This window comes from Phyllopteryx taeniolatus, chromosome 12 (assembly GCF_024500385.1).
Source record: "Phyllopteryx taeniolatus isolate TA_2022b chromosome 12, UOR_Ptae_1.2, whole genome shotgun sequence".
Taxonomy (NCBI): domain Eukaryota; kingdom Metazoa; phylum Chordata; class Actinopteri; order Syngnathiformes; family Syngnathidae; genus Phyllopteryx; species Phyllopteryx taeniolatus.
The window spans coordinates 22,717,610-22,743,104 of record NC_084513.1 but is presented as its reverse complement, the minus strand read 5'-3'; the positions used below and the strand labels follow the sequence as shown (position 1 = coordinate 22,743,104).

At 42.8% G+C, this 25,495-nt stretch overlaps 1 protein-coding gene across 6 annotated transcripts in view; it reads left to right on the top strand.

Moving 5' to 3' along the window:
* usp9 (ubiquitin specific peptidase 9) overlaps positions 1 to 25,495 on the top strand; it is a 65,827-nt gene that overhangs the window by 26,243 nt on the left and 14,089 nt on the right. For all 6 annotated transcript variants that reach the window (XM_061791361.1, XM_061791364.1, XM_061791363.1 and 3 more), the window contains exons 11-36: positions 430 to 534; positions 699 to 905; positions 2,900 to 3,036; positions 3,949 to 4,082; positions 4,164 to 4,254; positions 5,817 to 5,930; positions 8,663 to 8,891; positions 12,667 to 12,762; positions 12,861 to 13,072; positions 13,162 to 13,402; positions 15,016 to 15,165; positions 15,270 to 15,390; positions 15,472 to 15,602; positions 17,726 to 18,004; positions 18,103 to 18,228; positions 19,092 to 19,229; positions 19,308 to 19,474; positions 19,589 to 19,697; positions 19,778 to 19,924; positions 20,018 to 20,164; positions 20,404 to 20,611; positions 20,898 to 21,118; positions 21,193 to 21,380; positions 21,453 to 21,626; positions 23,412 to 23,553; positions 23,653 to 24,409. In XM_061791361.1, coding sequence (XP_061647345.1) covers positions 430 to 534; positions 699 to 905; positions 2,900 to 3,036; positions 3,949 to 4,082; positions 4,164 to 4,254; positions 5,817 to 5,930; positions 8,663 to 8,891; positions 12,667 to 12,762; positions 12,861 to 13,072; positions 13,162 to 13,402; positions 15,016 to 15,165; positions 15,270 to 15,390; positions 15,472 to 15,602; positions 17,726 to 18,004; positions 18,103 to 18,228; positions 19,092 to 19,229; positions 19,308 to 19,474; positions 19,589 to 19,697; positions 19,778 to 19,924; positions 20,018 to 20,164; positions 20,404 to 20,611; positions 20,898 to 21,118; positions 21,193 to 21,380; positions 21,453 to 21,626; positions 23,412 to 23,553; positions 23,653 to 24,409 — 4,771 coding nt within the window. The remainder of the gene's footprint in view (positions 1 to 429; positions 535 to 698; positions 906 to 2,899; positions 3,037 to 3,948; positions 4,083 to 4,163; positions 4,255 to 5,816; positions 5,931 to 8,662; positions 8,892 to 12,666; positions 12,763 to 12,860; positions 13,073 to 13,161; positions 13,403 to 15,015; positions 15,166 to 15,269; positions 15,391 to 15,471; positions 15,603 to 17,725; positions 18,005 to 18,102; positions 18,229 to 19,091; positions 19,230 to 19,307; positions 19,475 to 19,588; positions 19,698 to 19,777; positions 19,925 to 20,017; positions 20,165 to 20,403; positions 20,612 to 20,897; positions 21,119 to 21,192; positions 21,381 to 21,452; positions 21,627 to 23,411; positions 23,554 to 23,652; positions 24,410 to 25,495) is intronic.

Sequence of the window (25,495 nt, the reverse complement as noted above, 5' to 3'; positions counted from 1 at the left end):
TATATAAAAAGCAATTTAAATTGCCATGTTAAATGACGGTGAAGTTTTCTGGATGCGGCCCTTGGAAGAAAAAGTTAGGACACCCCTGTTAAGAACGGTGACACACCTGTAAAAATGGCTTGTACAGCAGCGTGGCAGTCTGAGGCCAGCTAGCAGCTTGTGTTAGCAGCTAATCTTGCCCAATTAATTTGCACGACTTTACATGCATGTAATGTACATCTTTATCTGATTGCCGAACTATTAGGTAGCCTAATTCTCATGAGATTGACTTAATTTGTGACAAGAGTTTTGTACCCATTTTTGTGGAACAAATTCTGAACTGTATGGCTGAAGGGTGATTTTTTTGTTTGTTTTTTTGTTTTGGTTTTGCAATGGTTTGATAAATCTGTGTTCAGTATGTATAACGATGAGTTTTCTCCCTCTGTGTAGGCGGGCAAACATGAGGCCATTGTGAAAAATGTCCACGACCTCCTGGCTAAGCTAGCATGGGATTTCTCACCTGAGCAGCTGGATCATCTATTTGACTGTTTCAAGGTGAGTTAGATGTGGTTGTATTGTTGTTGTTGTGTTTTTTAAAATTCATTTCAGAATATTTTTTATTTTGTAATTGTATTCTTTTTTTTGTATGAATTGAAGTGTTGTTCTGCTGTTAATGCAGTGGATACCCCCAACAAACAATAACTGTTTTTCTGGTGCAGGCAAGTTGGACGAACGCCAGCAAGAAGCAGCGAGAGAAACTCCTGGAGCTTATCCGCCGCCTAGCTGAGGATGACAAGGACGGTGTGATGGCCCACAAGGTTCTCAATCTGCTGTGGAACCTGGCCCACAGTGATGACGTGCCGGTTGATATAATGGATCAAGCTCTTAGCGCTCACATCAAAATACTAGATTACAGCTGCTCACAGGTATGTTTTTAAGGTTTCTTTCTTGATTAGTTTGAAATGTTGCATTAAAAACAGGGTGTGTTTGTATCTGTGTATACACTATATTGCCAAAAGTATTCGCTCATCTGCCTTGACTCAGATATAAATTGAAGTGACATCTCATTCTCACTCCATAGGGTTTAATATGATATCAGTCCGAAGTCTGCAGTTATAACAGCTTAACCTCCACAAGTTCCACAAGGTTTAGGAGTGTGTTTATGGAAATTTATGACAATTTTTCCAGAAGCACATTTGTGAGGTTACACACTGATGTTGGACGAGAAGGCCAGGCTCTGTCTCCCCTCTAATTCATCCAAAAGTGTGCTATAGCGTTGAGGTCAGGATTGTGCAGGCCAGTCAAGTTCATCCACATCAAACTCTTCCAACCTTGATTTGTGTACTTATGCACAGTCATGCTCGAACAGGAAGGGGTCATCTCCAAACTGCTCCCACAAAGTTGAAAATGTCCAAAATATTAGATCCTGAGTTCCAGTGAAAGGAACACTGAACGCCTTAGCATACCAAGAGATTTTGGACAGTCAAACAGTTTGGGGATTACCCCTGTATGGATGAACTTGACTGGCCTGCCAGTGTCATTGCAATTTTTTTATTTTTTTAATACAGGATCACTGTTGGGAAAGTTTATTTTCTATGCAAACTAGTTCAAAGTTCAGTTCTTTGTTCCAAAAATGAACTAATTCATAGTTGTTGTGCTTTTTATCAAACATGGGCTGTTACCCTCCAAATACTGGCATTACATTTGCCCATTGTCACTCCACACTAGTAGCCAGCTGCAGCTTTCACCCTACAATCTCAAAAATATGAGGAAAAACTTTTTTGTTTTCTTTTTTTTTTTTTAAATGAGGAATTAAAACAAAAACAGGACTTTTGTCCTTAATGTGCAAACAAAAGCACACAACACAGTATGATGTTGTGCAAGGCAGCTGATGTGCCAATCGTCACATCGGTGATGGAAAATACTTCTATAGCTGCAGTGTTAACACTAAACTCTAGGGTGTGCCATAGCAATACACATGACAAAAGAATAAGCAAACCGAAGTATTTAAAATAATACTGATCAGACTTAAGTCAAACAGAGTAGGAGGGGGTGACCACTAACACATTGCATATAAATCTATCACTGGATCGAAAGTGACAGGTGTGCATTGTACAAAAGAATGTGTTTACCTGATTTTTGGAGTCAATTTTGGCGGTGTACTTTTATACTAGAATTTTCACATGTAATGAATAATAACGAGCTATTCCAAGCATCTTTTGGGATACCAAACCCCTTATACTGATTTCAAAATGAGTTATCCATGTATTTGTTGTGTATATTTAAAAATATGATGAGGTGATAAAACATTTATATGGTTTCACAGTCTTAACGGCCCTCTGTGGGAAACCGTACAAACGATGTGGCCTGTGACAAAAATTAGTTTGACACCCCTGCTTCTATGGCATCCCTTCCTCTGTTGTCTGAAACTCATCTGCCTGGTTGCTCACCCACTCCCACTTCAAAACGCATCCCTCCTATCCTCCATCATCTGCCCTGGCGCCCCAAGGAGCAATGCATCAAGATCCTCCTGATCACCAACAAAGCACTGAACAACCTCACCTCATACCATCGCCGTTCATCGCCTCTGTTCTCTTGACATCCGAAACACTGATAAACCTCATTGATGTCAATTCAAATCCCACCTGATACAACATCTGACCAGCCTTCTAGTCACACTTCACTTTACTGTTAGCTTTAACTGTTATGGTAAATGATAAATGTACTGCACTTATATAGCGGAGTCAATATTGGGCGTTAATTAGTGTAAACATGTAAGACATCTTTGAGTATTGAGAAAAATGCTTTACAAATTTGATTTATAATTATTAAATGCAGATCTGGGCCAGTATAAAAAAGGGCAATCTGTCTATTGAGGTTATGTACTGACAGTGTTTGTTCGGTTTGCATTTATTTATAGGACAGAGACACTCAGAAGATCCAGTGGATTGATCGCTTCATAGAGGAGCTCCGAACCAATGACAAATGGGTGATTCCTGCCTTGAAGCAAATCCGAGAAATATGTAGCCTTTTTGGAGAAGCTCCACAGAACTTAAGGTTAGCTCCTGGCCAACATATTCCGCAGTTGACACATAAGCACAAACAAGCAAACTTGGCTTTCCAGTCAGATGTTCATTGCAGACTGCTTAGCTGTAATGCTTGTCGTCCAGTTCCTTAGAAAATTTGTAGTCTGCATGCCTGTTGTTTTTCAGAAAGAAAATGCAAATGAACTTAGTGGGGTAAGTTGAGTGCCAGTCCCAGGGTTCTACCTGCTTCTTCTACCATTTGTCAAACATCTCAGCTTTTCTCTTTGACATGTTCATGACGTACTTTTATAGTGAACATTTCTGCCAAGTATCTCTTGGGTTCCATCTCAAATCACCATATTAACTATTTTATGTTTGAACTCCCAAATGTATGTAGAATGGTACAGATACTTTTATTCCAATCGGCAAATGTATGTCCCTTGAAACACATTATCTTTTACAACTTGAGAGAGACATAGAAGTATACCCGTGTAACTTGGTTATAGCTGAGCTTTCACCGATCTTAACCCTTTGTCCACTGTTAATCACATGCATCAAAACAAACACCCCAATTCTAGACATCTTGAGACAGAATGACGCAGGGTGATTTGAGATGGAGCTCCACACCTCCTGATGCCAGCAACTAAATATCAAGAGATGTTTCTTCTCGCATTGTACTCATTTAATTCAGTGTTTTACAGTACTCACTGCCTCATAATGATTGATCTATCTGCCGCAGCAGAACACAGGTTGCAGACAGTTGATAATGTTGAAAAAAGTTTTGCTTTTCTCACAGTATTCGGGATGGCAAACAAATGAGAGAGTCAATTTGTCGGCCACCTCCTCAAACGGATTTTCAGTTTCTCGCTTGATTGCTCATTGTTTCTGTCCTACCCCTACAATGTTCTATGTTACTTACTCTTTGTTGCTGTTGACTTTTTAGTCAAACCCAGAGGAATCCACATGTGTTTTACCGCCATGACCTTATCAATCAGCTGCAAAACAACCATGCCCTGGTCACGCTGGTGGCTGAGAACCTGTCAGCCTACATGGAGACGATGCGGCAGTTCTCCAAAGGTATACATTTGAGAGATAAATACGGAGTAGAGCGTGAGTAATCAGTCGGACTGATATTTTTTTTTTTTTTTATGATCACAGAAGAACAGCCAGAGTTTGACCCTCAAATAGTCCGACCAGGAAGCCGCTACAGCCACGTCCAGGAAGTGCAGGAACGACTTAACTTCCTGAGGTACTACAACCCCAATTCAAATGAAGTTGGGACGTTGTTTAACATAAATAAAAACCAAATACAATGATTTGCAAACATGTTCAACCTATATTTAATTGAATACACAACAAAGACAAGATATTTAATGTTCAAACTGGTCAACTTGATTGTTTTTAGCAAATAATCATGAACTTGGAATTTGATGGCTGCAACACGTTCCAAAAAAGCTGGGACGGGTGGCAAAAAAGACTGAGGAAGTTGAGGAATGCTCATCAAACACACGTTTGGAATATCCCACAGGTGAACAGGCTAATTGGGAACAGGTGGGTGCCATGATTGGGTATAAAAGGAGCTTCCCTGAATTGCTCATTCACAAGCAAAGATGGGGCGAGGTTCACCTCTTTGTGAACAAGTGTGTGAGAAAATAGTCGAACAGTTTAAGGCCAATGTTCCTCAACGTACAACTGCAAGGAATTTAGGGATTTCATCATCTACGGTCCATAATATCATCAAAAGGTTCAGAGCATCTGGAGAAATCACTGCATGTAAGCAGCAAGGCCGAAAACCAACATTGAATGCCCGTGACCTTCGATCCCTCAGGCGGCACTGCAACAAAAAACGGCATCAATGTGTAAAGGATTTACTTCTCTGGGCGGAGCTCATCTAAGATGGACTGACGAAAAGTGGAAAAGTGTTCTGTGGTCCGACGAGTCCACATTTCAAATTGTGTTTGGAAATTGTGGATGTCGTGTCCTGCGGGCCAAAGAGGAAAAGAACCGTCCGGACTGTTATGGACGCAAAGTTGGAAATCCAGCATCTATGATGGTATGGGGCTGTGTTAGTGCCAATGGCATGGGTGACATACACATGAAGGCACCATTAATGCTGAAAGGTACATACAGGTTTTGGAGAAACATATGCTGCCATCCAAGCGACATCTTTTTCATGGATGCCCCTGCTTATTTCAGCAAGACAATACCAAACCACATTCTGCACGTGTCACAACAGCGTGGCTTAATAGTAAAAGATTGCGGATACTTGACTGGCCTGCCTGCAGTCCAGACTTGTCTCCCATTGAAAATGTGTGGCGCATTATGAAGCGTAAAATACGACAACGGAGACCCAGAACTGTTGAACAGCTGAAGCTGTACATCAAGAAAGAATGGGAAAGATTTCCACCTACAAAGCTTCAACAATGAGTGTCCTCAGTTCCCAAATGTTTATTGAATGTTGTTCAAAGAAAAGGTGATGTAACACAGTGGTAACCATGACCCTGTCCCATGACCCTTTTTTGGAACGTGTTTCAGCCATAAACTTCTAGGTTCATGATTATTTGCGAAAAACAATAAATTTTATCAGTTTGAACATTAAACAGCTTGTATTTGTAGTGTATTCAATTAAATATAGGTTGAAAGTGATTTGCAAATCATTGTATTCTGTTTTTATTTGTTTAACACAACGTCCCAACTTCATTGGAATTGGGGTTTTAAATGACACTGAAATAAAAAAGCTAGTCGAAGGAGAGCAGAGAGTGGTGTCACTTCCAGTTGCCGGTACCGATTAAATATTTTTGTTCTTTTCAGGTTCCTTCTTAAAGATGGCCAGCTGTGGCTCTGTGCCCCCCAGGCCAAGCAGATCTGGAAGTGTCTGGCCGAGACTGCAGTCTTCCTCTGTGACCGCGAGGCCTGCTTCAAATGGTACTGTCAGGGTTTCTACGCAAGTATGGAAAGTGTGGAAAAGTATGGAATTTGATTTCATACATTTCCAGGTCTGGAAAAGTATAGAAGTATATGGAAAAATATTCATGTTTCCAAGACTGTTACAACAGCTCTGTTTTCTAAAACCAAAAATTATATCTAAAACAAATTAAAATGATCCATGTTTTTTCAGGCACTTGAAGCAGAGCTACGTTTGTGAGAGAGCACACAGTATTATACCATGGTCTTGGTGAATACTTGATTCTCATTGGCTCAGCAAATTCCATCGACACCCTTTGAACGTCTCAAGTACTTCATGTAAAAAAATAAATAAAAAGTCATTATATTGTTCCAAATTAATGCGTAGCACCCTTAGCCGTTAGATTATACGAGCAAACACAGCAACCTGACACAGATTTTCTGATTAACGGGGAGTACTATGAGGATAGAAATTAGCTAATTAAAAACAATGAGTGATTGAATCATTTCCCTTATTTGATAATTACAACACCTTTGATGACAGGGATACTGCTGAGGAGTTGAGGGGAAAATGAGCAGACTGGAGCGGCATAAAGAGTTAACTCCATAAAGATTTAATTCAACTCGCAGATGAGAAGGATGAAAGCAGCAAAATAGGCAATTAAAACGCCTGGCACAAAAACTGACACATACAAACTGAAAATGTCACCGTTGCTGTATTGAATGATACCCTGCAACAATTTAATGCCGCCGTCCAGTTAACCAAGACTGACAGAGTACAGCGTTTCCAGCCTGAGAGCTTGCTTCAACTGTCACATATACCAAATACAGTAGGGCAAAAAGGTATTTAGTCAGCCACCAATTGTGCAAGTTCTCACACTTAAAAAGACGAGAGGCCTTTAATTTTCATCATAGGTATACAAAAGACAAAATGAGGGGAAAAAAATCCAGAAAATCACAGTCTGATTTTTAAAGAATTTATTAGCAAATTATGGTGTAAAATAAATATTTGGTCACCTACAAACAAGCAAGATTTCTGGCTCTCACTTACCTGTAAGTTCTTTGAGATGCTCCTCTGTCCTCAACTCATTACCTGTACTAATGGCACCTGTTTGAACTCGTCAGTATAAAAGACACCTGTCCACAACCTCAAACAGTCACACTCCAAACTCCACTATGGCCAAGACCAAAGGACACCAGAAACAAAATTGTAGACCTGCACCAGTCTGGGAAGACTGAATCTGCAATAGGTAAGCAGCTTGGTGTGAAGAAATCAACTGTGGGAGCAGTTATTAGAAAATGGAAGACATACAAGACCACTGATAATCTCCCTCGATCTGGGGCTCCACGCAAGATCTCACCCCGTGGGGTCAAAATGATCACAAGAACGGTGAGCCAAAATCCCAGAACCAAACGGGAGGCCTACTGAATGACCTGCAGAGAGCTGGGACCAAAGTAACAAAGGCTAGCATCAGTAACGCACTACGCCGCCAGGGACGCAAATGCTGCAGTGCCACACGTGTCCCCCTGCTTAAGCCAGTACATGTCTAGGCCCGTCTGAAGTTTGCTAGAGAGCATTTGGATGATCCAGAAGAGGATTGGGAGAATGTCATATGGTCAGATAAAACCAAAATAGAACTTTTTGCTAAAAACGCAACTTGTCGTGTTTGGAGGAGAAAGAATGCTGAGTTGTATCCAAAGAACACCATACATGCTGTGAAGCATGGGGGTAGAAACATCATGCTTTGGGGCTGTTTTTCTACAAAGGGACCAGGATGACTGATCCGTGTAAAGGAAAGAATGAATGGGGCCATCTATCGTGAGATTTTGAGTGAAAACCTCCTTCCATCAGCAAGGGCATTAAGATGAAATGTGGCTGGGTCTTTCAGCATGACAATGAACCCAAACACACTGCCCGGTCAACAAAGGAGTGGCTTCGTAAGAAGCATTTCAAGGTACTGGAATGGCCTAACCAGTCTCCAGATCTCAACCCCATAGAAAATCTTTGGAGGGAGTAGAAAGTCTGTGTTGCCCAGCAACAGCCCCAAAACATCACTGCTCTACAGGAGATCTGCATGGAGGAATGGGCCAAAATACCAGCAACAGTGTGTGAAAACCTTGAGGACATACATAAAAGGTTTGACCTCTGTCATTGCCAACAAAGGGTATTTAACAAAGTATTGAGATTAACTTTTGTTATTGACCAAATATTTATTTTCCACCGTAATTTGCTAATAAATGATTTTTCAGGATATTTTTTTTTTCCTCATTTTGTCTCTCAGTTGAGGTATACCTACGATGAAAATTACAGGCCTCTCATCTTTTTAAGTGGGAGAACTTGCACAATTGGTGGCTGACTAAATACCTTTTTTGCCCCACTGCATATGTGTAATAATTAAAACAGATTTTCTCATCATACGTGTGGTTGTTATTTAATAATGTCAATCTAGATAATTATTTGCTGGAGTATTTAATAGTGTTTGCATTTCTTAGAAAGTTATGGGATTACAATGAGACTTCGTAGTCAAGCCCTCAGGCGTTGCAAGGGAAAATTGTTTTTGTAAAACTTTATATTTTGACTACAAAAAATCTCTTTACGCCAGAGAAGTCTAAAAATAAGGGTCTGGAAAAAGTATGGATTTTTTTAAAAATCTCAAATGTGTAGGAACCCTGTTAATGGTTCACTTTGATTCCAGAAGTTTTGTCTACCACGCACAAGTGTGCTGAACATCATCCTAAATGCCGCATCGCAGGTACTCCAAACTGATGGGGGACGAACCTGACCTGGACCCAGACATCAACAAGGACTTCTTTGAGAATAATGTCCTGCAGCTGGACCCGTCCCTGTTGACGGAGAATGGCATGAAGTGCTTTGAGAGGTTCTTCAAGGCTGTCAACTGCAGGGAGGGGAAACTGGTGGCCAAACGTAGGGCCTACATGATGGACGACCTGGAACTCATAGGCCTAGACTACCTGTGGAGGGTGAGAAGTGCGCATTTTGTGTTCTTCTGCTTCGTCATCCACATGACTAATCATGACTGTTACGGCTAATTGTTAACTGGCGCTCTTAAAGCTGTGACGCACAAATTTAAAAACTCAGTAAAATAGTATCCATATAATTGGTCAAACTCAACTTCATGTTGGTTATGTTTAATTGAGAAGACAATAAAGACTATATGTAGATTGGTTTGGGAACACACAAAAAATGATGCGATGTAAATGTCAGCTTGGACGCCGCCTCGAGTGGGTTTGACTCATTGCTCTGATACGTCAGCATGTCCATCACGTGGAAGATCTGCCCATAAACTAATCCAAATCAATTGCACAACGAACTACAAAGTTAATGCCTCTCATTCACCTATTTAAACATGCAAAGGAATATGTTTGAAGAAACAGAGGCACCAAAAAAACAGGTGATTTTTAAATCTGATATAAATGTGTACTCCCGTACGTATTTCAATATTTATCATGACAGTAACAGTGTTACTTACATCGGTAGCTGTAAGCATGCATGCAAACCTTAGAAAAAACATATTGTTCTAAATGCTTGCGTTTTATTTCATTTTCTCAATTGTGGTTGATTTAACCTGTTTAGTTGTATACATTTTGTTATGATCAATGGAAGAAAAAAAACTTTTTAGCACTCCAATATATCTTGTGACTAGATTGTATTATTTGGGCCTGGACTGGCTTGGAGTCAACTTGCTTGTTTTGTTTTTTGGGACTTGCTTGAAACTTGAGGGTTAAGACTTGAAGACTTGTTTTTTTGTTTTTGTTTTTTTTTGTCCTGTTCGCTGTTAGGTCAAGCAGAATGGAAAATCTGTATCCCTTTTATGCCGGAACTGTGTCAAAGTGGAGTTCTTAAGCTTCCGCTGTGGTTTCTTAGTATTATAATTGATGTTTATTGAGAATCAGACTTCATCAGTCGAACACAACTGGAAGTTTCTAGAAGGGAGAGAGAAACGAAGACAAAGCACTAATCATAAACAGGATGAGAAGTAAATCATTACATTATCTACAAACCCAATTCCAATGAAGTTGGGACGTTGTGTTAAACATAAATACAACAGAATACAATGATTTGCAAATCATGTTCAACCTATATTTAATTGAATACACTACAAAGACAAGATATTTAATGTTCAACCTGATAAACTTTGTTTTTAGCAAATAATCATTAACTTGCATATAAATAAAGGTTTGATTGATTGATTTAACCTTTTTTGCTATCAGTCCTGCAAGTGCCATACTAAATGGATTAAAAAAAATCCAATCTACAACCCTAATTCCAATAAAGTTGGTACATTGTGTTAAACATAAATAAAAGCAGAATACAGTGATTTGCAAATCATGTTCAAACTTGTTAATTGAATACACTACAAAGACATTTAATGTTCAAACTGATAAACTTTATTAGCAAATAATCATTAACTTAGAATTTTATGGCCGCAACACATTCCAAAAAAGCTGGGACAGGGTCATGTTTACCACTGTGTTACATCAACCTTTCTTTTAACAACATTCAATAAACTTTTGGGAACTGAGGACACCAATTGTTGAAGCTTTGCAGGTGGAATTCTTTCCCATTCTTGCTTGATGTACAGCTTCAGCCGTTCAACAGTCCGGGGTTTCCGTTGTCGTATTTTATGCTTCATAATGCGCCACACATTTTCAATGGGAGACAGGTCTGGACAGCAGTCAGGCCAGTCTAGTACTCGCACTCTTTTACTACCCAGCCACGCTGTTGTAACACGTGCAGAATGTGGTTTGGCAATGTCTTGCTGAAATAAGCAGGGGCGTCCTGAAAAAGACTTTGCTTGGATGGCAGCATATGTTTCTCCAAAACCTGCACGTACCTTTCAGCATTAATGGTGCCTTCACAGATGTGTAAGTTACCCATGCCATTGGCACGAACACAGCCCCATACCATTACAGATGCTGGCTTATGAACTTTGCGTCCATAAGTTGCACTTACGGATGTAGCGCCGAACTGTATTTACTGACATTGGTTTTCTGAAGTGTTCCTGAGCCCGAGCGGTGATATCCTTTACACATTGATGTCGGTTTTTGATGCAGTGCCGCCTGAGGGAAGGTCACGGGAATTTAATTTTGGTTTTCGGCCTTGCCGCTTACATGCAGTGATTTCTCCAGATTCTCTGAACCTTTTGATGATATGGACCGTAGATGATGAAATCCCTAAATTGCTTGCAGTTTTACGTTGAGGAACATTTTCCTTAAACTGTTCGACTATTTTCTCACACACTTGTTCACAAAGAGGTGAACCTCGCCCCATCTTTGCTTGTGAATGACTGAGCAATTCAGGGAAGCTCCTTTTCTACCCAATCGTGGCACCCACCTGTTCCCAATGAGCCTGTTCACCTGTGGGATGTTCCAAACAGATGTTGGATGAGCATTCCTCAACTTTCTCAGTCTTTTTTGCCACCTGTCCCAGCTTTTTTAGAACGTGTTGGAGCCATAAAATTCAAAGTTAATGATTATTTGCTGAAAACAATGTTTATCAGTTTGAACATTAAATATCTTGTCTTTGTAGTGTATTCAATTAAATATATGTTGAACATGATTTGCAAATCATTGTATTTTGTTTTTGTTTGTTTAACACACCATCCCAACTTCATTGGAATTGGGGTTGTACAACAATGAAACAAATATGAGTGTTGCATGGGGCTGTAGTGCTATACCCTGTGAGGGAAGGACAGGACAAGATAGAACAGGACAAGGTCCGGAGAAGAAGCATGCAGGACAAGGGCCGTGAACCCGTGGTGGGATTAATTATGGAAATTATAAAAGTCTACAGGACGAGAGTATAAATGAGGGGATACACAAGCGATTTGCATATTCATGAGGTATTTGTCGCAGTAAGTGCGTGACCCCATACCAGTGAACGAGTCCTCGGGGTGTGTGCCTGTGGATACATGCAAGTGAATTGACACCGTTTTACATGCACAAAGACTGACAGAAGTGTCTTCTAATTACTGTGGCTGCACCACGGAGGCTGAGGACTCCACCCAATCAATCAAGGGGCGGGATCGGGCCCAGGGGTCCACCCGAGAGCGGCCCGGCGGACAGGACACGTCCCACACCGAGGGACCTAGAGCGGTCCGCCGGCCCCACCGAGGCGCCCCGGCAACTGGGCAGGGAACCAATGCCACCCCCCCAGACAACCTCCCCACACGCCACGCCACCCCCTTCCATCCCCAGGAGAGCCAGACGCCCCCCAACCCGCAGGGCTCGCGATGCAGCCAGTCCCCGCCCAGCCCGAGGACGGCAGAGTGTCCCTTATTTGTTGGAAAGCAGGGAGAATAGGGGCACCTGACAAGGGAACGATAAGGGGGGGGGGGGAACCCAAGGAGCAGCCGCGGGCCATGAGAGGTCAGCCCCAACACCAAGCAGGATCAACCAACCGGGAACAGGATGCACCGCCATGCAACTAGCAAGGGGGAAGAGGCGACCGCAGCGGGAGGCAAGGAACAGAGAGAAGAGGAGGAAGCAGGGCCGAGGAGCGACAGCGGGGCCCCGCCGCCCCCACCAGCAGCCAGACTGAAGACTTACTTGTGACGTGCACATATTATATGCAACTTAACTCCCACCTCTGCAATAAGACTTGCGGGATATGCTGGTGTCGTGCATTATGACAGTTCATCGTAGTAGTCCTCAAGTTGTATTCGGGCATATTCATTCCTCCTTTCAAGAAGACATGTATTATATTATTTATTATATTTAATTAATTTTGTCTCAGGTGGTAATTCAAGGAAGTGATGATATTGCCAGCAGAGCCATAGACCTGCTGAAAGAGATCTACACCAATCTTGGACCAAAGTTACAAGTCAACCAGGTACACTATAGAGCTCTGAACATGCAATTTTTCAGGTTAGAGGTCAACTAATTATCTTCTGAAATGGCAATGTCCCTGACATTATGACATGGTCACAGGTGGAAATCCATGAAGATTTTATCCAGTCATGTTTTGACCGTCTGAAGGCGTCCTACGACACCCTATGCGTTTTGGATGGAGACAAAGATAGCATCAACTGTGCCCGCCAGGAGGCAATCCGCATGGTGAGAGTTCTCACTGTGCTCAAGGAGTACATCAATGAGTGTGACAGCGACTACCACGAGGAGAGGACCATCCTGCCCATGTCGAGGTGAAATTACAAGCCTCAGCTCTTCATTATTTTCCGTGTACGTTATTTTTCAAAGACTACATTTCTAAATGTTTTCCTTTCTCTTTCAGGGCATTCCGGGGAAAGCATATCACGTTGATAGTGCGCTTCCCCAACCAGGGGCGCCAGGTGGACGACCTGGACATCTGGTCGCACACCAACGACACAATTGGCTCAGTGCGCCGCGGCATCCTAAACCGCATCAAAGCAAACGCCGCGCACACCAAGATCGAACTCTTCATCGGAGGGGAGGTGGTCGACCCCGCTGATGATCGAAAGCTGATTGGACAGCTCAACTTGAAGGACAAAACAGTAACTGTCACCTTTTCATCTTTCTGTCTTATGTTGCCTCTCTGGATGGATTTTGACATAATCGGCATTTCCTAGGACAGTTTTTCCTCAGCCTTTATTGAGCCAGGCACCTGTTTTACATTAGAAAAATGTCACCGAAAATATCAATACTGAAATAATGATCTCATCGGAATTTCCTCACAAGTCGACTGACTGTGAAATCTGGGCGTGTTTAATTCAACATAAAGCCCATGTACGCGCAGGAAGTCAGGACTTGTTCAGTTGTATGGGTGGCAACAGGTTAGCTGCACCATCTGCCATCTACAATTATTTGATACACCACTGATCTGATTTTGCTAGTTTTCACACAAAGAATAGAGAGTTGTGTAATTTTCATCGAAGGTGAACTTGGATAATTTCCTGTGGCACCCGTGGTGATCTCTCACGGCACCAGGTTGGGAATCACTGCCCTTATAATGAATGCAGAATCGTACTTTTCAAAGCACCAGATTCTATAACATATAGTGAGTAAACCCCTGGCTATTCGCGGGGGTAAGCTCTGAGCCCTGCTGCAAAAAGGCAACCTTGTAAAAAGGTTAAGGTTATTAAAGAGAAATAGAGCAAAATGGCAAAAACTGAAGCAGTCTGGGCAGAACTCGTGTTGCTACCTGGAACTGAACCGTGGACCCACACTACATTGTGAGGCGATCATGTCAGTCTACAAGAGCGCCGATTGCGGTCACCACATAAAGGAAGATCATCATCCAAACAAATGTGGTGCAGACAAAAGTATAGAAGTCAGATTACAACAACAATGCAAACAATTCTTTCAACTTTTCATGTTTCATGAAACATAAGCATGTGGACTGCACGTCTTAAGCACTGAACTTAGCTAGACAGTCTACAAATAGCTAGATAAATAAAATACATATATTAAAAAAAAAAAAAACACTCCAGTCAGTAGCATCACAGATATTAGTTATAAGATGTACTCTGAAACATGTCAGTGCGATTTGACCCACTTGACACACCGATGGTCGTTTTATTTTGTATTTTTATTTTTACTAAGCCATGCAGTTGTCATATTTGGCCTTGTGATGCTTTTGTAGATGCGGAGGCAAGACATGTTCCTTACTCTGTGTCACATTGTCTTTCCCTAAATCCAAACTTGGCCCAGACAATTGAAGTACTACTCCTCAAGTCTTCGTGTCCATTTTCAAAGATATTGTACCGCAAACTTTCATTTAGTTACTATTGTTTTGTTGGAGCGCTGTGTTTTCTTGAGTTTTTCCTCGGCGTGAAGGCAGCCTGAAGGCATGAAAGTGCTTTGTGATTGGATGAGTGGTTGGGTGTGCGTGATTGGATGAGCGGACAGGAGAAGTGGGAGGGGGAAGTGCAAGTGCGTGTGTGTGTGTGTGTGTGAGTGAGAGGCAAAGAGAAATGGTCACAGGAGAAGTTTGTTCTTTTTTGTGTGGTCATGGCCGTCTAACCTTCAATTTGAAAATTGCATACCACCACATTGCGAATTCAATTAATCATTCAGCCCTAATCTGTTAGAGGGGTGGCTACGATATGAGGAGATTCGATATGGTCCAATAGAACAGTGTTATTAATTTTGTCATCTATTTCTTTAGCTGATCACAGCCAAGCTAACTCAAGTGAGCGCCAACATGCCCTCCAGCCCAGATAGCTCTTCCGACTCCTCCACCGGATCGCCCGGCAACCACGGCAACCATTACGGTGAGGGTCCCAACCCTGAAGTGGAGAGCTGTCTTCCTGGTGTGGTGAGTTGGTACATGGTCACTTTATGAAGAGTTGCATCACAAGTTCATGTTGTTATGTCAGTTTTTGTCGAGCATCTCTCTAAGTGACTTTTTCCATTTTGCAGATCATGTCGCTACACCTACGCTACATCTCCTTCCTGTGGCAGGTGGCTGACCTGGGCTGCCAACTCAACATGCCCCTCCTTAGAGATGGCGCAAGAGTTCTCATGAAACTCATGCCACCAGGTACTTTCATTATTAAGCTACCTTTTCAGTTGTAAGCATAAAGCCTGTCTGCTACATTGCTTTTGTTTTTTTCCACTGCAGATAATACTACTGTGGAAAACCTGCGCGCTGTGTGTTTGGACCATGCCAAGCTCGGGGAGAACAGCCTCAGCCCTTCACTGGATTCTCGCTTCTTTGGACCCTCCCCCTCACAAGTGCTCTACCTCATTGAGGTAAGGCCCCATCTAATAAGCATATCCTATACACTGCACGGTACCTACTTGGCTCGCCATACATTGACATATTTTTGCAAGCAGTACTATGGGATACTATTTGTGATATCAGGTCAGCTCGCAGCTTCTGTTGCTGACTGCTTCTTCGCTCCACTGTGTGCTCACCCGTGTCTCAACACCAATGTTATGTATTTAAACAAATTTTTTTAATTGTAACTACTTTTACAGGTGTCGCAGGGGCTCGAGACTGCGGGTGGGTGGGAATAATGTTTGTCCTTTATCATTTCATTTGTCTTGAAGCACGTTGTTGCTTTTTAATTATGAAAGGTGCTATATAACTAAAGGTTTGATTGATTGAATTAACCTTTTTTGCTATCAGTCCTGCAAGTGCCATACTAAATGGATAAAAAAAAAAACAATCCCAATGAAGTTGGGACGTTATGTTAAACATAAATAAAAACAGAATACAATGATTTGCAAATCATGTTCAACCTATATTTAATTGAATACACTACAAATACATTTAATGTTCAAACTGAAAAACTTTGTTATTAGCAAATAATCATTAACTTAGAATTTTATGGGTGCAACACATTCCAAAAAAGCTGGGATAGGGTCATGTTTACCACTGTGTTACATCACCTTTTCTTTCAACAACATTCAATAGACGTTTGGGAACTGAGGACACTCATTGTTGAAGCTTTGTAGGTGGAAATCTTTCCCATTCTTGCTTGATGTACGGCTTCAGCCGTTCAACAGTCCGGGGTTTCCGTTGTTGTATTTTACGCTTCATAATGTCTAGTACCCGCACTCTTTTACTACGAAGCCACGCTGTTGTAGCATGTGCAGAATGTGGTTTGGCATTGTCTTGCTGAAATAAGCAAGGCGTCCGTGAAAAAGACGTTGCTTGGATGGCAGCATATGTTTCTCCAAAACCTGTATTTACCTGTCAGCATTAATGGTGCCTTCACAGATGTGTAAGTTACCCATGCCATTGGCACTAACACAGCCCCATACCATCACAGATGCTGGCTTATGAATTTTGCATCCATAACAGTGCGGATGGTTCTTTTCCTCTTTGGCCCGCAGGACACGACGTCCAAAATTTCCAAAAACAATTTGAAATGTGGACTCGTTGGACCGCAGAACACTTTTCCACTATGCAACAGTCCATCTTAGATGAGCTCGGGCCCAGAGAAGCCGGCAGCGTTTCCGCTTTGCATAGTTGAGTTTCAAGTTGCACTTCCGGATGTAGCGCCGAACTGTATTTACTGACATTGGTTTTCTGAAGTGTTCCTGAGCCCATGTGGTGATATCCTTTACACATTGATGTCGGTTTTTGATCCTGTGCCGCCTGAGGGATCGAAAGTCACGGGCATTCAATGTTGGTTTTCGGCCTCGCCGCTTACATGCAGTGATTTGTCCAGATTCTCTGAACCTTTTGATGATGATATGGACCATAGATGACGAAATCCCTAAATCCCTTGCAATTGTACGTTGAGGAACATTGTCCTTAAACTGTTCGACTATTTTCTCGCGCACTTGTTCACAAAGAGGTTAACCCCCCCCCATCTTTGCTTGTGAATGACTGAGCAATTCAGGGAAGCTCCTTTTCTACCCAATCATGGCAGCCGCCTTTTCCCAATTAGCCTGTTCACCTGTGGGATGTTCCAAACAGGTGTTTGATGAGCATTCCTCAACTTTCTCAGTCTTTTTTGCCACCTGTGCCAGCTTTTTTGGAACGTGTTGCAGCCATAAAATTCTAAGTTAATGATTATTTGCTAAAAACAATAGTTTATCAGTTTGAACATTAAATATCTTGTCTTTGTAGTGTATTCAATTAAATATAAGTTGAAGATGATTTGCAAATCATTGTATTCTGTTTTTGTTTAACACAACGTCCCAACTTCATTGGAATTGGGGTTGTAATATTCAAAGATATATTGAATGTTTTTGATATATTATGAGCATTTTTGGCATAAACATTATTATTTTTTTTTTATTTTTTTTTAAGTGTTTTTAGAATCGTTTGTTGTTTTCAGAATTGGACTACATGCCAGATCTGATGTTGTCAAGGCCGTAGGTTCCCTGCCCGTTTTAGACTATTCTTGCCTGTGTTCCAGGTTGTGTATGCTTTGCTAATGCCAGCCAGTGCCACTCTGAGCGAGGATGCAAGCGACTTCCAGTACAACTTCCTGAAGAGCGGTGGCTTGCCGCTCGTGTTGAGCATGCTCACCCGGAACAACTTCCTGCCATCGGCCGACATGGAGACGCGGCGCGGGGCTTACCTCAACGCGCTCAAAATAGCCAAACTCCTCCTCACCGCCGTAGGCTTTGGGCACGTGAAAGCTGTGGCGGAGGCCTGCCAGCCCAACGCTGAGGGAAACATTCCTGTTTCCCCGGTTAGACTCCAAATTGAGAAAAACTCATAAATGGTTCCCAAACGTTTGATTGAAAGTTTCCTGATAATAATATTTCTCCACTCTCCAATTCACAACAGATTAATCAGGCCACTCACGATCAGGCTCTGGTGCTGCAGAGCGCCCTGCAAAACATACCAAATCCTGCCTCAGAATGTATGCTGCGCAATGTAGCCATCCGCCTGGCACAGCAGATTTCTGATGAGGTAACTGCAAATAATCAAATGAATGCATTTTGTAGAGGGGTTGAAATGTGAATATACACAGATACCTTGATGTTCTCACCGTAATTTGTAAAGATACATGTACTGCCCCAACGAATTAAGGGAACACTCGGCTGTGCATCAGATCTTTATCCCTGAATGATTCAAGATGGAATGTGCAGTACCGCTATATAATTTTGTCAGAATAAAAATAACGATAATGGTTCATACACACGTCAATGCAGGGTTCCTACACAAGTAGGGAATTTGATTTAATATATTTCCAGGTCTGGAAAAATATTAATGTTTCCACGATTGTTACAACAGCTCTGTTTTCTTAAAGAAATAATTATGAATGTTTAGTAAAAAAATGTAATTTCTTTTTTAAGACACTTGAAAACGCAGCGACAATGTTTTTGTTAGAGAGCACACAGTATGATACCATGGTCTTGGTGAATACTTGATTCTGATTGGCTCAGAAAATTCCATCGGTCCATTCGGACGTCTCAAGTAGTTCCTGTCAAAAAAATCATAACACTGTTCCAAATTAATGCGTAGCACCCTTAGCCGTTAGATTAGACGAACAAACACAGTAACCTGACACAGGTTTTCTGAAAAGACGATGTGAAGTACTCTGAGGACAGAAATTAATAAAATTCAATTATAAAAAAAAAAAAAATTCATAGAGAAGTCTGGAAAAGTGTATGGAGTTTTGAAATCTCAAATGTGTAGGGACCCTGACAACGGTTTTCTTAAATTTTAACACTTTGCAGCATATTAATTTAAGTGGTTCTTGATGATGATTTTTTTTTTTTTTTGAGAAGAAAAAGTTTCTGTACTAATGGATTTAGTTGCGGCACTGTCAGAATTTTTTCCAGACATCAAAGTCGATTCCTGACATCTGTGTGATCCGAGCGGTACAGAAAATAGTTTGGGCATCAGGCTGCGGCACAGTGCAGCTCGTCTTCAGTTCTAATGAAGATATCAGCAAGATATACGAGAAGGTAAATTCTAGTTAGCCCGACTTGGAACATTTTTTTTTTTTTTTTTTTTTTTAATGTTTTTTTCTCCCGCGTAATTAGACAAATGCAGCCAAGGAACCAGACGGCGAAGACGAGCAGGTGTGTTGTGAGGCCTTGGAAGTGATGACATTGTGTTTTGCCCTGATGCCCACTGCCCTGGACACGCTCAGCAAGGAGAGGGCTTGGCAAACCTTTATTATAGACTTGCTGCTACACTGCCACAGCAAGTAAGTGCACCATTATGTGTTGAATTTGTTAAGCAAAAATGACGGAAAGGCAGGAGAGAGAATAGGTTGCCATTTACACCTTTTTATAGCTTATTTTTCCTGTCCCTTTTACAGATCAGTGCGTCAGATGGCACAGGAACAGTTTTTCCTGATGGCAACCAGGTGCTGTATGGGCCACAGACCCCTCCTCTTCTTCATTACCCTCCTTTTCACTGTGCTGGGGGTGAGTGACACAAATGTATGTAACGTGGTGCTCCTTTGCCTACTGATGACCACATCCTGACTTTCTTCACCTGTGTGCAGACCACCGCTAAGGAGCGAGCTAAGCACGCCGGGGACTACTTCACTTTGCTCCGGCATCTTCTGAACTATGCCTACAACAGCAACATCAACCTGCCAAATGCGGAGGTGCTGCTCAACAATGAGATCGACTGGCTCAAAAGGATAAGGGTAGGCTATTATGTCATATCTCATCATCTGATCCATTTTTATACTCTCGCCGTTGTGAATGTGAGCTGATGTAACTGCGCTTACGTCTTCTAGGATGAAGTCAAAAGGACAGGGGAGACTGGTGTGGAGGAGACCATCTTGGAAGGCCACCTTGGTGTCACCAAGGAGCTTCTAGCCTTCCAGACTCCCGAGAAGAAGTATTACATTGGCTGTGAGAAGGGAGGTGCTAACCTCATAAAGGTGCACCTGCAACATGTTGTCCCATTTGCATTTTACACTCTTGAGTTTGAGGGAATTGTTTGTTACACAAAAGCTCAGGATTTTTACACCTTTTTTGTGAGTCTCTTTTCTATATACACGCCAGAAAGATGGAATGGGCGGACACAGTAGACCAGATGCTCTCTTCTCCCATTCTTTTGTGTTAAAAACAACTTTTGCTCCCCAACAAGTATTTTATAATCTTCCCCCCCCATCATTAGGAGCTGATTGACGACTTCATCTTCCCGGCGTCAAATGTTTACCTGCAGTACATGAAGAGCGGCGAGTTCCCCACGGAGCAGGCCATCCCAGTGTGCAGCACCCCAGCCTCCATCAACGCTGGCTTTGAGCTCCTGGTGGCGCTTGCTGTGGGCTGTTTGCGCAACCTCAAGCAAATCGTTGACACGCTCACAGACATGTACTATTTGGGTAAGGCCATGTCCTAAAGCAGGGTTTCCCATGCTTGTTTCAACTCAAGTCCAAAAAAGAAATTGAATTTCCCCATAGGTTCCAAATTTTAATTGCAATATATTGTAGATAATGTAATGTTTACAAACTAATTATAAAGGACACAGACGCCTGCTTTTATCATGACAATCGTTGACCCATTAAATACTGCTGTGACACATCTTGGCTCCCAAAGCTAAGTTTGGGATCCCTGTCATAAAATACATGTCCCACTTGAAGGTTTGAGCCCCTCGTTGTCTCCTTCCAGGCTGCGAAACTTTGACAGAGTGGGAGTACCTTCCTCCGGTAGGCCCGCGGCCCAATAAAGGCTTTGTGGGTCTGAAGAACGCTGGGGCCACGTGTTACATGAACTCTGTAATTCAGCAGCTGTACATGATCCCCCCCATTCGTAACGGCATCCTGGCCATCGAGGGCACAGGCACCGACGTGGATGATGACATGTCGGGCGATGAGAAGCAGGAGAATGAGGTAGGGGCAACCAATGAATAGTTTAAAGTTTGATGGCCAAATACGGCGTTCATCTTTGGCTTTTGTTCCAAAAGACAAACGTGGATCCTCGTGATGAGGTGTTCAACTATCACCACCAGTTTGACGATAAGCCTGCCAGTAAAGCGGAAGACAGAAAGGAGTACAACATCGGGGTATTGCGTCACCTGCAGGTCATCTTTGGCCATCTCGCTGCTTCCAGACTTCAGTACTATGTCCCGAGGGGCTTCTGGAAACAATTCAGGTGTGTAATTCCGTCATTTCAACTGGTTGGGTTTAGAGAGGTTTTAAGTAGTTTCTTCTTGTGGCTCTGCAGGTTATGGGGTGAGCCAGTGAATCTAAGAGAGCAACATGACGCTTTAGAGTTTTTCAATTCTTTGGTGGATAGTCTGGATGAAGCATTGAAGGCCTTGGGTCATCCTGCTATGCTCAGCAAGGTTCTAGGAGGCTCATTTGCAGACCAGAAGATCTGTCAGGGATGCCCTCACAGGTGAGTATTTTTGTATCCCAGAGAGAATGACAATTACAAAACATTTTCCCAAAAAATACCAACATCAGATAAGTGCAAAATAGTACGTTGAGTTCCCCCCCCCTCCTTGCGGTCAGTGACCCAACTAGAACATTTCGAAAACCCATGAGTTGAGAATCACTGATTTAGCAAATTTATGTTAAGGCAATAGGTACTGTTAGAAACGGCTGCTCTGTGAAACAACTGTTCTTACATTATACATGTTAAATTACACAGTCCCCTTCAAAAGTATTGGAACGGCAAGGTCGATTCCTTTGTTTTTGTTGTATACTGAAGAGATTTGGGTTTCAGCTCAAAAGATGAATATGAGACAAAAGTTGAGAATTCCATCTTTTATTTCATGGTATTTACATCTAGATCTGTTAAACAACTCAGGACAAAGAACCTTTTGTTTGAAGCCATCCACTTTTCAAGTGAGCAAAAGTGTTGGAACATGTGACTGATGGGTGTTTCTAGTTGCTCCGGTGTTGTGTTTTAGATTGATGCTTAAACATTAGATAGTGCTTGTTTTTGTCATTGGGTTTCACCTCTATAAACTGCATTTGCTCCTAAGCAAACATGAAGACCAGAGAGCTGTCTCTGGGAGAAAAGCAAACCATTTGAAGCTGAGAGAAGAGGGGAAAATCAATCAGAGCTATTGCATAAACATTGACAACAGTGACATGACTGCCAACCTCCACAGGGCAGGGGTGAAGGTATCACAATACAGTGTTCAAAGAAGACAGAGAATAAATATACAGGCCATACCACAAGATGTAAACCACTCATCAGCAAAAAGAATCGGAAGGCCACATTGGATTTTGCAAAGAAGTACAGAGATGAACCACAAAAGTTTTGGAACAAGGATTTATGGGCTGATGAGACCAAGAGTAACCTCTACCAAAGTGATGGAAAGGCCAAAGTATGGAGGAGAACAAAAGGATCTGCTTATGATCCAAAACACTCAAGTGCAACTGTGAAGCATGGTGGATGTCATGGCTTGGGCTTGCATGGCTGCTTCTGGAACTAGTCTTTATTGATAATGTAACTCACAATGGTAGCAACAGAATAAATTCTGACGTCTACAAAACCATTTTGTCTGGCCATTTACAGAAAAATGCATCCAAACACTGCCAACACAACAAAGGGCTTCATCAGGGGGGAAAGGTGGAAGGTCTTAGACTGGCCATGTCAATCACTGGACCTTAACACAATAGAGCATGCATTTTACCTCCTGAAGAGGAGACTGAAGGGAGAAACCCCCAGAAACAAACAAACAACTGAAAGAGGCTGCAGTAAAGGTGTGGAAAAGCATTTCAATGCAAGAATGCAACAATCTGGTGGAGTCAATGGGTCGCAGGCTTTATGTCGTTTTTGCAAGTAAGGGTTGTGTCAGCAAATATTAAATGCTATTCACTTTAAGTTAATTTAATAATCTCTGTTCCAATATTTTTGCTCACTTGAAAAATGGGTGCTTTCAAACAAAAGGTGCTGTGTCCTGAATTGTTTAGCACATCTAGATGTACATACCATGATGTAAAAGCTGGAATTCTGAACGTTTGTCTCATATTCTTTTTTCTATTTGAAACCCAACTGTCTTCACTATACAACAAAAACAAAGGAATTGACCTTGCTGTTTCAATACGTTTGCAGGGGACTGTAAACAATTTATCATGGTCATCTATGATTACAGTTGGAGTGCAATGTGCAAACTCTGGGTTCTTGTTACCCCAAAGAATTACCTTTTTTATATGCTTGTTTTTTTAGATACGAGTGTGAGGAGTCATTCACAACACTTAATGTGGACATCAGAAACCACCAGAATCTTTTGGACTCAATGGAGCAGTACGTCAAAGGAGATCTACTGGAGGGAGCCAACGCATACCACTGTGAGAAGTGTAACAAGAAGGTAAGAGAGGACAGAAGCTGTTTTTCGGAAAGATGTTTGAAGGCTTAAAACGCATTTTAATTTAATGGGTAATTGTTATTTTTGTCCACCCTTGTTTAGGTGGACACTGTCAAGCGTCTGCTGATCAAGAAGCTGCCGCCGGTCCTCGCCATCCAACTGAAACGCTTTGATTACGATTGGGAGCGGGAATGCGCCATCAAGTTCAACGACTACTTTGAATTCCCGAGGGAATTGGACATGGAGCCGTACACGGTAGCCGGCGTGGCCAAGATTGAGGGTGACGACGTCAACCCGGAGAACCAAGTGATCCAGCAGAACGAGCCCTCGGAGCCCACGCCCGTGGGCAGCTCCAAGTACCGTTTGGTGGGGGTGCTGGTCCACTCGGGCCAGGCCAGCGGCGGACATTACTACTCGTACATCATCCAAAGGAATGGCGGCGATGGGGAGAAAAACCGCTGGTATAAGTTCGACGATGGCGACGTGACGGAATGCAAGATGGACGATGAGGAGGAGATGAAGAACCAGTGCTTCGGTGGTGAATACATGGGCGAAGTGTTTGATCACATGATGAAACGGATGTCATACCGCAGACAAAAACGCTGGTGGAACGCCTACATCCTTTTCTACGAACGTATGGACTCGCTAGACAAGGACAGCGAGCTTGTCAAGTACATCTCAGAGTTGACCATCTCCACCGCCAAGCCGCATCAGGTCAAGATGCCTGGTGTCATTGAGTGCAGCGTCCGCAAGCAGAACGTCCAGTTTATGCATAACCGAATGCAATACAGCCTGGAATATTTCCAGTTCATTAAGAAACTTCTGACCTGTAACAGTGTCTATTTAAACCCTCCTCCAGGTATGTACGCTTTGTTTCAGCACTGAAAAATCATTACAAAAACACCTGTTGATGATTTAAACTTTTGAGTCCTTGGGTGTGCACGTTATAGATACCATGTGACCTCAAACAGACGCCATGCCCATCCACTTAGGACACACCTCAGTCAAATAGATGCCGCCTAAAAAAAGGGTCGTAGGTGCAATAACCTCAGTTCATAACCGCAATTGTTCACACACAGACAGTGGTTAACTGCTGAGCCCATTCGAGCAGTTTTTGCTCATCAAAATATCAGCACCCAGTGTAGCACAATTTTTCAGATGAATTAGTGTTGGAGGTGGGGCTCGAAGGCGAGCGCCTGGTGCAGTGTGAGCTGGGCGGTGGTCGAAGGCGGGGACCTCTGCGTTCCGATCCCCGGTTACAATAACTGGCTCTAGGGACGTGGAATGTCACCTCTCTGGCAGGGAAGGAGCCCGAGCTTGTGTGTGAGGTTGAGAAGTTCAGACTAGATATAGTCTGGCTCGCCTCCACACACGGCTTGGGCTCCGGTACCAGTCCTATTGAGAGGAGTTGGACTCTTTTCTACTCTGGAGTTGCCCATGGTGAGAGGCGCCGAGCAGGTGTGAGTATACTTATTGCCCCCCCGGCACGGCGCCTGTACAGGGTGGGTAGCCTCCCTCCGCCTTCGGGTGGGGGAACGGGTCCTGATTGTTATTTGTGCCTATGCACCGAACAGCAGTTCAGAGTACCCACCCTTTTTGGAGTCCTTAGAGGGGGTGCTTGAGAGCTCTCCCGGTGGGTACTCCATCGTTCTGCTGGGGGACTTCAATGCTCACGTCGGCAATGACAGTGAGACCTGGAAGGGGGTGATTGGGAGGAACGGCCCCCCCCCCCCGATCAGAACCCGAGTGGTGTTCTGCTATTAGACTTCTGTGTTCCCCATGGATTGTCCATAACGAACACCATGTTCAACCATAAGGGTGTCCACACGTGCACTTGGCACCAGGACATCCTAGGTCGCCGTTCGATGATCGACTTTGTGCTCGTGTCATCAGACTTGCGGCCGCATGTCTTGGACGCCCGGGTGAAAAGAGGGGCGGAGCTGTC